The 12091-nt window shown below is 49.4% G+C and overlaps 1 protein-coding gene across 1 annotated transcript; it reads right to left on the bottom strand.

Moving 5' to 3' along the window:
* MLN (motilin) lies at nt 1–6989 on the bottom strand (the record flags this gene model as incomplete). The annotated part of the gene is made up of 6 exons (XM_082494593.1): nt 6710–6989; nt 5064–5186; nt 3549–3657; nt 1950–2015; nt 826–883; nt 1–157 (listed from the first exon to the last, which is right to left on the bottom strand). Exons 1-6 carry the CDS (start codon nt 6827–6829, stop codon nt 1–3), a joined length of 633 nt encoding a protein of 210 aa, XP_082350719.1. The 5' UTR covers nt 6830–6989.
* Nucleotides 6990–12091: the final 5102 nt, after the last annotated feature.

Genomic DNA, 12091 nt, shown 5'->3' with positions numbered 1-12091 from the left:
CTAGCCCAGAAGCTGCCTTAGGACTGCTGGCAGTGACTCAGCTATCAAATGGGAAGAGCAGGCGTGCCGCGCCGTCTGCTGCTCCTCTTGAAGTATTGAGACGGGACTGTTGTAAGCAGAGGGGTAGAAATAGATCTGCGCCATTTTCACGAGGTGCCTGAAGAGGGGAGCATGCTGCACCCCAAAAAGCATGGGCAGCAGACAAACCCTTCCACCTCTGACTGAGGGGCTGCTGAAAAAAACCGGCCGTGCCACCCCCTCTGCTTATCCCACGGCATTTGGACGACAGTCCTGCATATGTCACCAGGGGAAGTGTCAGATCTTACTTGGGAGCCGACTGTGCCAATTTGACACCCTGTCACTCACAGCCACGGCACAGGTGTGACCCAAGAACACTGCTTCTCATCCTCCCGATCGTATGTCATGTCCCCAGCCTGCCGAGCTTCTTATTAGGTTAGGAAGTCAGTGCTGATTTTGTTCTTTTCTCTCTTCCTTCTCCTTCTTTCCCTGCCTCTTTCCCCCAACTATTCATCTGCTCATCCTGCCACAAAACTCTTGTTCGGTTTCTGGAGCAGCGAGATCTTCCTACCTGCTTGCAGGCATGGATTTCGGTGCTGCTGGCTGCCAAAGCAGCCTTCCAGGGCACCGGGGATACAGATCTGTCCTGTAACATGGAAACCATTTTGCTTCCTAACAAGAGATGTAGCCCTGCCAGTGGGAGACATGCCTGGGAGGATGGTTGGGGTCCATCCAGCTTCTCCTTCCAGCAGAAGACCATCTGCTTCTTTCCCACTGCTCAAGCCCCTGAGGCTGGAAGGAATTTACTTCCAAAAGCTGAAGGCCCCCTTGTTCTTTGATGCCTGTTTGGACTGCATGGTTGTTGCTGCAGGGCAAGAAAGGGGGTTCATATGGTTACTGTCACAACCAGCCGTGCATCCCTGAGCTCACTGATAGCTGGGTCAACTGGGAAGAGCAGGTGGCCAGCATAAAAGCAGATGTTTGCTGGTGCAGCTTGTCTGGGTCAAAATGTAAGAGCAGAGGGAGATGTCCCTGCAAAGTCACACTGGTGGGTCTCCTTATAGAAGTCTCTGGAGCGTTGGCCCCACCAACACTGTGGTGGGAAATGGTCCAGGAAGCAAAGCCAAGAGACTCATGTTCACTTTCATTCTTGCTGTCACTGGGAAACTTTCCTTCCTAGATGGCACAGGGGAAGCTGTCAGCCTGGAAAACCACTTGCGCAAAAGAGCTGGGCAAAAGGGCATGCTAGAGGGACAACTCTGACCTGCAGTGGAGCTTATGTTGGGGTTTTAGGAGCAGTTTGCCCCTCAAGGGGAAGTTCTCCTTGTTTTCCTTTGGCAGGGCAAAATTAAACCTGGGGTAAAGGTTTGGGTCTTTTAGAAGTAAAAAGTCAACATGCCCCCTTTGAAGCAAACAGTCTAGTCTGATCTTGGGCACCGGTGTAAATGTGGTTCAGCTCCTCCAGTGATTTCCGTGCCAGATCTTCCATGGACATCACTCCACTGCAGACTGATTTGCACTGGCTGAGCTCCTACAGCTCAGCAATATGTGCGGCTGATTTCACTTTCAGCCTAACGGAATGTATTCTTTTCTATCTTCTTCCTGCTCAGACTCATTTATAGTGATTTCATAGCTCAACCTGCCTCAGCAATAATCTGTGCAAACTTTGAGTTACACCGAGCTGATCAGTCCATGGACTAGGACCGTGCCTTTGAATCAAATGTTAAAGCCGGAATCCACTCCATGCTGGATGTTGCATTATACATTGGGAGATTTCTTTTCTCCTAAGGGATGACTTGCAGCAGAGAGCGTACCGAGGAGTGTTGTTCTAGCACAAACACAGCTATTTAAATGAACCACAGTGCGAACAGAATTTGTGTTAGGTTGGGAGGATAAAATTGGATTGAAATTGGATATATTCACATACATACCATTGATCTCATCCATCCTTACTTTACATATGTTGGATTTCCTGCTGCCAATATAGAGGAGCAGCTCTAAAATAAGCCAAAGGTATGTAAATGGAGAGCAATATGTTCAAGTGGAATTACGATTTCACCTCTAGGTTTATTTGAGAGGCAGAAATAAGGCCGGAGCTCTGTGTTGCTTCACATACGCTGTGCCTGTTCGCATCATAGCCATGGGGTGAGGCATTCCTCACAATGTTATTTATTTATATCACCTGGGTGAGTTAGAGGGGGTTAAGAGCACAGGTAGGAACTGCAAATCAGGGCTCCTGCTTCCTCCCAGCAGTGTGGGGGAGAGTGCCCTCCCGCATCCGGAGCAGGGAGTCTGGTGGGGATGCCCAGGTCCCCCACCCCTCTCCTCATCCTACACTTGTGGCACCAGTTTGGCGAGGAGATCCGGTAAATATTTGCCTCCGCTTCCATTATTGCCAAAAGGGAGGGCTAAAACTTATTAGTCCACAAAGATTAATTACTCAGGCTTTGCAACATGCTTTGCACTTCTCAGAAGGACGGTGATGTTCTCGAGGACTGGAAACCCTCCCTCTCTTCTTTCCCACACTTGCTGCTTGCCATCTGGCTGAGAGGCATGCAGAAAAGAAGGCACAAATCCTCCATTTAATTATACTGCGCATTTTATTATCTCACCTCAGATTTTGTTAATCTCTTTTACAGATTTCGTTTACATAAGTGGAGTCTCTTAGCTTTAGCAAGCTACATTGCTTTCACTTCTGATGCTGCAGATATCAGTCAGCTAAAAAGAAAAGAGAGAAAAGAACAAGTGTCCTTAAAATTGTCATTCAGTCTTTCCTAGCCTTTATAGGTAGTTTCCTCCTCCTCAGCTCCCCAGCTAAAAAGCTAGAAGGCAAACTGAAATCAGCACAGCCAAGGCAGAATAACAGCTCCCGCAGGGACAGAGGGGACCCTCTTGTTTGGGACATTTAAGCCCAGATAAGACAAAGGTCCAGAAATAACAGCAGTGAGACCCATTCCACCAACCCTCAACTCTGCAGTCTGGAATAGCTGCATCACGTACTGCCTCTGGATATTTTCTTTTACAATTCCCATATACTAAAAGCAAAGCCCAGGGCTGGATTTGTTAGCGCTCGACACCTCAAATTGCAGCTAATTCTAGCTGTAATTAAGCGTTGGTGTTAAGCCCCTGTGCAGGGAGCAAGGTGTTCAGGTCTGACTGCAGGTGCTGAGCTGCCTCGTGGGTGCAGCTTGTGTTATAAGCTCTGTTGGAAATTGCACCCTGAAGACTGAGGACTTTTGGGGAGGAGGAAGAGGGAAGTGGGAAGCGACGCCAAGGGGAGCTGCTGGGAAGTATTGCAATGCTGCTAACAGTCAATATCAGCTCTAGGGCACAGACAGCACCCTAAGAGAATGGATAACCTTCCCAGAAGAGCGTGTGCGTGAGAGCGGGTGGGGTATCTGAGGTCTCTGTAAAGTGAGCAAACATGACACAAAAGCCCTTCTGAGGAATATAAATATCTTGTGATGATGAGCTGGTGAGAGGAGGGAAAGGCAGAATTCCCAAGGCAGAAATCAACCTCCTGACAGTACCGTCTGGGGTGTCCTGTAACATCTCTGCTAGCAGTTTCTCCAGGACATCTTGGTATTTTTCCAGCTGCCTTGGGGTGAGCCACATCCCAGCTCTGACAGGAACAGCTAGCTGTGGAGGAAGCCAAGAAAGTCAGAAGGAAAAGCTGGGGAGAGCAGAGGGAGGCAGGTTGGGGCTCTTTGACCCCACTTTCCTCAAGTCGGTAGAGGGTCTAGGGCTGATTTGAAGGGAAGAGGATGATCCTTATATAGGGAAAGGCAACATTTTTAAGTCGATGCAATCTTGTGCTGTTCAGAGCACCAAAGTTTTTATGCATTGGATCATCTATGGGGCTGACACAAACACAGATAAAGGTACTTCCTGGCAACAGAGACTGTAAAGAAGAAAATTTCTGAACCTTATAATCCTCCACTGTCTCACACCTTGACCCTTCAAGCCATCAGCTTTACTGATGCTGGTGAAGCACCCTGCCTTAGCAAACGCTGAGGATGAGACAGCATCCTGCCCCCAGACTGACTGACTTTGAGCCAGCTGTGGCTCAGATGTATCCGAAGTAAATAGAGTTGTTCCGGTCATGGCTGGAGGCACAGGAGGGCTTGTGGTTGCGGCGGGGGGGTGTTAGACACTGGGATGTGCCAGTCATTTAATGCTTTGAACAGTGAATCCTTACTGTTTAAATCCTATTATTGATTGTTGGTGCACCACGTTTGCAAGAATACGTTGCGCATTAACCTGCCTCTTGGCCAAATTCCAGTCTGGCTAGCCCCGCTGCGGGTCCCGCTCAGTCTCTCCCGCAGTTTGGGGTGGACCTACAAGCTCCTTTTGCTGGCAGAGGGAATGGCCGAGCTCACCGCAGGGGCAGCTGCACGGACAGGGCAAAGAGTTCCCTGTATTCAAGTGGAAAAGCACAATTTTCAGACTTGGCTAACCAGGTAAGCGTGCCTTTGAGGGCTTAGACTGGCACCTAAATCCTTAAAATTGGCAATTTTCTGCTCTGTATACAGACTTTGGGGGGATGCGGCTGTATGGGCCCAAGTTTATAAATAAGGTCTTGCCAGCGCATAGGACTGTGAGATCGGAGGTGACATCAGGCAGCTAATCTGGAGCTGGGTGAAGAAGTGACATGTTAAACCCAGAACTGAAGCAAACCTGCAAATTCCTGCCTTGCAGTTGGCTGGTGTTCACTGAATGGCAAAGAAAGACCTCATGTTGTTTCCATCTTCCCCATACGAAGGGAGAAGGCAGGTGGGACTGAGGGGTGACCAGGCTGCTGAATGTCCAAGATAATTTATAGGCAGGAGGTAAAACTTTTCTCTGATGCAACCTGGCTGAGTTGCCTGGCAGGAAGCGGGTGGTATTCCTATGTATTGACTGCGAGCTCCCTGCTAACACCCACTGTCTTCTCATGCACCACCACCAAACACTGCCCTGTAGCCAGACCCTGTGGGCTGACTCTTGGTCCACTTGTGCCCCTGTGTATCCTCGCGGGCTCCTTAGAGTCGCGTGGTTCAACATACCTGGATGGTCTTGACCTTGTTGACATCTGCACCGGCTTGCTCAGACAAGCTTTCCTCTTCCAGCTGCTGCAGCGAGGTCAGGGACTTCTTCTGCCCTGCTTTGTTCCTCTCCTTTTCCTGCAACTTCACAGTAGAGAGGAAAACGGGACAGTGATGCTGGGACACAGCATCGTGTGGGTACCAAGCCCGCCCTGCACCGTACCGATGGCCCAACAGCCAGGACCCTGCAGAGCTGGGCCCACCAGAGGGACTGGAGGTCTAACCACTGCCTGGAGCCAATGTGGCCTCCTTCCCCAGGGCCACAGCTCACTGGGAAGGGACCCATCAGCTGTGGTCAGCATGGCCTTGGGGACTGCAATTCTGACATGCAGCAGTGGCTGCAATGTTGGGTGTAAGGTCCGGTTACAGGATTGCATGTAAAGATCTGTGGCAAACGTGACACTTGTAGAGGACTCCTTTGATCTGTGCAAGATAACGTTGTCAGCAGGATGTTGTAGCCAAATATACTGATCTTACAGAGCTATTCCAGAGGCCTGGTCCTGGTTCTGTTCTGGAGCAGTGGCAGCAAAGTTGAATAAAAGCCTGCACAGCCTCATTGCAAATGGAGGGCTCTATGCAGATGTTTCATATTACCAGCCTTTCTTGCAGGTCTGTAATGTCCGTCCTTTCCCATTTATGGGGCTAAACTTGGCTTCGGGACCATCCCTTTCTTCCCAGCCCAAAGAGAAAAGCCAAAGTTGCTTTGGGACATGACAGACATGACAAGACGTGTAAAATGCAGAAAAGGTGCTCAGTGTCAAACTGACGGCTTGCTCTGCGCTTGCTTTGGTTTGAATGCGTGCTCAGAGGAGGAGAGGCAGCCTTTGGAAGACTGATTTCACCCGTGTACATCTAGAAGACCCTCAATCACGCATAGCTACAAGGGTCGTGATGTGCGAACAATCAATCCGGGGACCGTGCGTGGGTCGCCATCATCTTCCTCAACGAGGCTGAAGGATGATTGTGCTCCCCACAAAAAGCAATAGCTATCCAGCAAGCAGATAGGTGTTGGAAACAAGATTTCTCCCCAGTATCAATGGGTTGTGTCGTGCAGGGGAAGCTCACTTCGGCTGTGTTTAAGAAGATGCAGTCTCTGCAGCTGCCTGCCTGACACCTTTCAACAGTATTAGTTTCACATCAAAAGAAAAAAAAAAAACATTCTCCTCTCTGCACATCCCAGAGGTGACAACCATCTGGAGGATGTTTAATTATTTGTTACAACAAAAAGACCCATCAGTATGGTGATGGAAGGCTGCAGCTTCTCTATAAAAATTACAGCCACTGATATGGAGGAAAGAAACCCGAGACCCACTAGCTGCAGGTGATAACCCACACAGGTCTTTTAGTTCTTATGTAAAGGAGTCCAGGCTCTTCCTTTCTACTCTCACATCTTAAAAGTTGTCTCTGCCCTCTCCCACAGCCCTTAACTTCAGGATGAGTGAGGGACTGCCAGTGTCACAGTACCTCCTTTTGGAATAGAAGGGGCAGATGATGGGGGTGATGGTGGCACGGTGTGCACTGGCAGAGCTTGGGGGATTAGGGAGGAAGAAACATCTTTCCTGGTTTATTCGGGGCTCCAGCCCCTGCAGTACGTTTCTTGGGGTTACCTGCATTTTCCGGAAGTCGCTCTGGGTGAAAAAGGGCACGAAGCCTTCAGTCTGCTCAGCCAGCATAGACACCACGTACACCAGGAGCAAACTGGCCACCACCTTCTTTGAAACCATCATGAGAGTCTGAACGACACAGGAAAGAAGATACCAGGGTGATAGGAGAGAGGGCCATTTGACAAGAAATCCCTTTGGCTTTTGATCAGCTGCAATCTAATTTATCCACCAGCTAACTAGAGGTATATTTACTCTTCCAGTTGCTCCTGAGCTGAGAATAGAAGTGTCTTGACTGACAATTCTCCTCTCAAACCTTTTTCTGTAAACAGATTTGTTCTTGAGCAATATCTCCGGGGACTTCAAGCCCAGCCCTTCAGTACTGTTAAAGACTCCCTCTGTTCTGCAAGCTTTAGCCCTCCAGCTGTACTGGTTTAAGACCCACACACATTCAGAGCAAAACGCTCCCATCAATCCCACTGACAGCAAGGGAGACAGAGTGATGCTGGAAGACAGAAAAACCCTAAAAGACAGCTGTTTTGTTAAACTTTGTTTTCATATTCCTCACTCCTGAAAACCTGCATTGATGGACTGAATCTTTTAATAAGCCTCACTGGGTCCAAGAGAGCTGGGAAGGGCATTTGCCAGCCCGGCTCCATAAAAGCCTAGTATAAAAAGCTTTAAAAACTACCTTCCGAAGTGATTTAACAGCGACTTCACGTCAGAAGAGGACTTACGTAAACATTAAGTGTTCTCTTTAAATATTAAAATACCCTCTCTGGACGAATTTAATGAAGTCTGGTCCCACAGCTTAACTACTCTACCCGATTGGAGCCTGATCCTTAATTAGTTTCAGAAACCTCTTGCTTTGGACGTTATTGAAAAGACATTGTTAGGTCAAATTTGACCCCTAAATTAGATTTCCCATAAATATCAGCTAGTATTGAACTGAAGGCCAGTGGAAGTTAATAAATATTCCCTTCTGCAGCACTTGCCAGTCACATCCCCCCGCTGTGTGCCAGGCCAGGGGAGGGGAGGGCTGACCATGAGCGCAAGCGGCTGTAGCCCCTTTCCTCTCCCTTGGCACTGCTTGGGGTGGCACCGGTGCCATCTCCCGCCTGCCCACCCGTGCTGGGTCATCAAAGCTGTCATATGCGACCCAGGGAGGTGTACTGTTTGCTGCAGTGCTCAAAAGAGGATTTCTCAGGCTCTCCCCTTGTAATACACCGTGTTGATGTGCATATGTGCTGATAACATGGTGTTATCTCAGTAGCATCAATCTTTTGTGCCTTTTCGTTTATGCTATCACCACAATAAAATACTGCCATATACAAAGAAATAAACCCCGTCACCTCCTTCATCTCTTATTGACTGTCCCTTCGTGAATTGATTCGCTCCCTCTTCCCCTGGAGAAACACCCCCACACATTACTCCAGTCAAAAAATGTCATTTCTGAATGTCCTTTCCTTATTTTGTAAGCAGGACATGTCTTTCAGACCGGAGATCTCTAGCTCAATGCCTCTCCAGGCAGATATGTACTTTGTTGTTAGCGAATTTGCTTCCCAGCTACAAAGAGAAAGCACAAAGCAGGAGGATCCCAAGTTCAGCATCAGCACGACAAAGTACTGCACTCGCATGGGGCTGGGGGCAGCAGTTCCCAGCTCTGCTTATGCCCGTGCAAAATGGGGTGAAATGCCAATTTGGGGGCAGGAGGGGTGAACATCCACCTGGTACTGGCATGAGCACAGTGACAAGACAGTACATTTATCTACCGAGCTGTCTTCCAAAAAAATCAAATCGTTACTGTCAATAGGAACTGTCTGTGACTCATTTTCTGTCAGTTCAAAGCAGCTCCCCCAGCGCGGAGGGCACCCAGGGCTCCCCGCGCCTCTGCAGCACGCGTCGGCGTCTGCTGGGTGCTCACGACAAGCAGGGAGGCAGGAGCTGGTGGAATCGATGCTCCTAGGACGGGGGACGAGCAGAAAGCACCTTTCCCCTTGTTTAAGCATCGATTTTGTTTCCTCTTTCTTGTCGGAGCTCTCTCTGCCGAAGCCAACACATGCTGCACTGCTAACACCAGCACGTATCGGAGTGCCCACCCCGCCGAGGTTGCACGTGGGAGCAGAGACCCAGCACCTACCTGGCGAGCGCAGCCCTGGGATGCTGGAGGTCAGATCTCTCCTCGCTCCTGTTCACGCCTGGATGCTCCCGCTGGCTTTCCCACCCTTTATATACGCGTAGAGGCACCGGTGCTCAATCACTTACCTGCGCGGGTACCCGCACCTCCAGCGGTGCTGACGAGCGGCTACCTGGCGTGCATGGAAACGCCTCTGCCAGACGGGCAACGTTGTTATCTGCATTGGATTTTTTAGAAGTTTCTCGTTTCCAGGAAGATCCCCTCTCTGCCCTCCCCAGGCTCCTGTCTTTGGGTTGGCAACTGTGCTGAGTGAGTCCGCTGCTGGACAGGGGGTCGCTGCCTCAGTTTCCCCATCGATAAGGTGGAAAAATTCCTCTCTCCCAGATTGTCTATTTAGCTTATGAGCCCTCCAGGATAAAGCATTTTTGATGTGAGTGCGCCAGTGGTAAAATGATGCCTGTGTCTTAATTGTATTTCTACTGTAATGTGGACAAATCGCAATAATAACAATGTTGCCACAAAATAAGCGTAATGCAGAATGAAGTCTGACCCACGAGCATTACAAAAAGCATAGATTTACGGTAATAAATCCCCTGGCGGGATCTAGAGCTAAATATTAAAATAATAAATAAAACTATACATGCTAAATCTCTCGCCAAAAAGCTTTATAAACTGAGCAGACAAGTGGGGAGATACCAAAGCAGCCCGGGGATTTATCTATCCATTTTGGGTTTCCATGTGGCCCCTTTTCCCACCCTAAGTGAGCATCGCACAGTCCTGGACACACTGATCCCCCTCAGGGACACAAAACGGTGCACTGACATCTCTCTCCAGACAAATGAGGTGCAGAGCGAGCTAGGGACTTGCGTAAGATCTCATTTTTGGCCTCTCAAGCCCATCAGACAGGCGCTGATGCTGGAGGGTTTGGGATCAAGGCCAGAAACGTCCTGGTGCTTCTCCCAGACGGGTGACCGCGCGCGAGGAAACCTGAGAGCAACCAGGCGAGATGAAAGAGGAAAAAATGAGTTGGGGAAGCGATAAAATCCTTCTTCATCAAATGGCTTTATGGGGTGTTGTAGCAGGGGGGTGCAGCGGCATTCCTGCCCGGCTGGTGGAGAGCTAAGCACTGCCAGTATTTGCTGGAGACGAGGGGAAAAGAGCTGTTGCCCCAGCCCGTAAAATGACTTTTCTCACCTGGCTCCATCGCAGCCGGTCAATACGACGTGTACACACTGCACCGCGCTTTGGTCCTCACAAGGGACTCGCTGCTGTCACTGCGGTCAATAACGCTCAATTTGGGCCAAACCCCTCCTGGAAAAATGTGGCAGTCGCTAAGATGCTTCCCAGATCCCTGTGCATTTACCGCAGCTTATCACCGGGCGACGGAGCGGTCCTAGCTATAAAACTTGCCGAGAGGTCAACATAGTTTTTCTCCCTGGGACCATGCCTATGTGTGTTGACGAAAAGGACATGATGTGATAGGGTGGGGTTTTTTTCCCCTCCCTTTGCTAAAGAACGTGTACAAATCCCATTTGACACCAGTTCCCATTTTAATTGACTTTTCCAGTATTTTTTGCGTGGTTATGATGGATGCCGCTGACGAGTCAGCAGATGGTGTTGGGAAGTGACAAATCAATTACCGAGAAAGGTCACTTTTTCAAAGCACTAAACTTTCCCATGTCTTGTCCCCTTTTACCTCAAAAATGTGGCTGGCTGGCAGGTTTCCCATCCATCTGCGACGAAGCCTTCTGCATTGGAACGGACAACCTTTGAAATAAAAAGGGAAGATGAAAATTAATCTTATCTGTATTAGCTGGATGCTGTCTGCTGGGTTCACCTCTTAATTATGCAAGAGTTCTCGAAAAGGAAAGGAAACAGAGAGCTGAAAATAAGGGAGGTGACTCCGAGTCTTCTTCAGCGGCAGCACCGGAGCGGGCGGGAGCAACAGGCCCCTTTTTGCTCGAGCTTTGCTCAGTCCCTAAAAGCAGCTTTCGGCATGTCCCCGTTGCCAATGGCAAATGAGAATAAATGAAAATAAAAATCACAGCTGGAAATCTCACTCCCAAGCGTTGTGATGCAAAAAAAACGGTTTGCAATCTGCAGGCGCCCTGAAACTGCCCTTGTTTTATGAAGCAAAAATTGCAGCAGAGGTTAGCAGCTTAACAAAAATACGATGTGCAAAATGGAGTTGCTTGCAGTTCTGCTCATACCTAAAGTTAAGCATTTGCCATAATTGGGAGTAATTTTAACTGGAAACTGGCAGTAGTAGTAAAGCCCATTAAGCCATGTATCAATTGCAATGTCAAGGAATCAAGGGAAAATGTTCTCCCTGTGCCAGCGACGCCGAGCATTTGTCTCCATGTCCTGTACTTTTCCCTCCAAGCCTCTCTGTGCTCAGGGTATTTTGGCAAGTGTGTTGCATAAAAAACAGGAGATAGAAGCCAATGTGAGTCCGAAGCTGAATCTCAGCCCTGAGCTAACGCAGCGGGCGGAGAGCGCGTGGGGCGAGCGTGAAGGACTGAAATCCCACGCTGCCGCTCCGTCTGGCTCTTGGGCAGGTGCTGGGGTGTCCCCCAGCAAAGCTTCCAATCTGGGGGTGAGCGGCAGAGCCGTAGCACTGACCCTGACGGCCACCGTGGGCCAAATCACCGTATTCGGTATCACTTCCCCCGTATCGGACAACCTCCTTGGATGGGGACGGCACATACGAGAAGGGCGGACACAGCTTTGTGCACGTCCAGTTTGCTCTCACAGCCTCGCCAGACCCACAGCGGCCATCAAGGTTGGAAAAAAAAAACATGTCCTCCACCCCCGGTTCCCCTTTCTGTTGCTCACGGGAGTATCTATCTCACCCCGCTCGCGTTAAATTATTTTTGCTTGGAGGCAGATGGGTCAAAAATGCGACGCGTGTTCTGCTGAACTGAACGTCTGCAGTCACACAGCTGAAGTCGACGTGGGTAAGGAGTTCATTTTAGGCTCCCTGCTTTGGAAGTGGGAGCAGAAAGCTCTTTCTCACAGCCCAGGCACCATCCTCCAGCTGCTGTCTCTGCATGGACCCATTACAGATTTAGCAGCCGCTGCTGTCTGTGGCTGCCGAGCGCTCCTAATGAATAAAGCACCAGTGGCAAATTTTAACGCAGTTTTCAAAATATTAACGCTACATAAATATTTGAAGAATCGCAGGCTTAAAACACATGTTAATTTGCATCATAAATATTTGAAGGGTGCAGACTTCCCCCTCCCATCCCCAC

The sequence above is a fragment of the Vanellus vanellus genome (assembly GCF_965231255.1).
Source record: "Vanellus vanellus genome assembly, chromosome: 23".
In the NCBI taxonomy this organism is placed as follows: domain Eukaryota; kingdom Metazoa; phylum Chordata; class Aves; order Charadriiformes; family Charadriidae; genus Vanellus; species Vanellus vanellus.
This window is presented reverse-complemented; position numbering and strand designations above follow the sequence as displayed.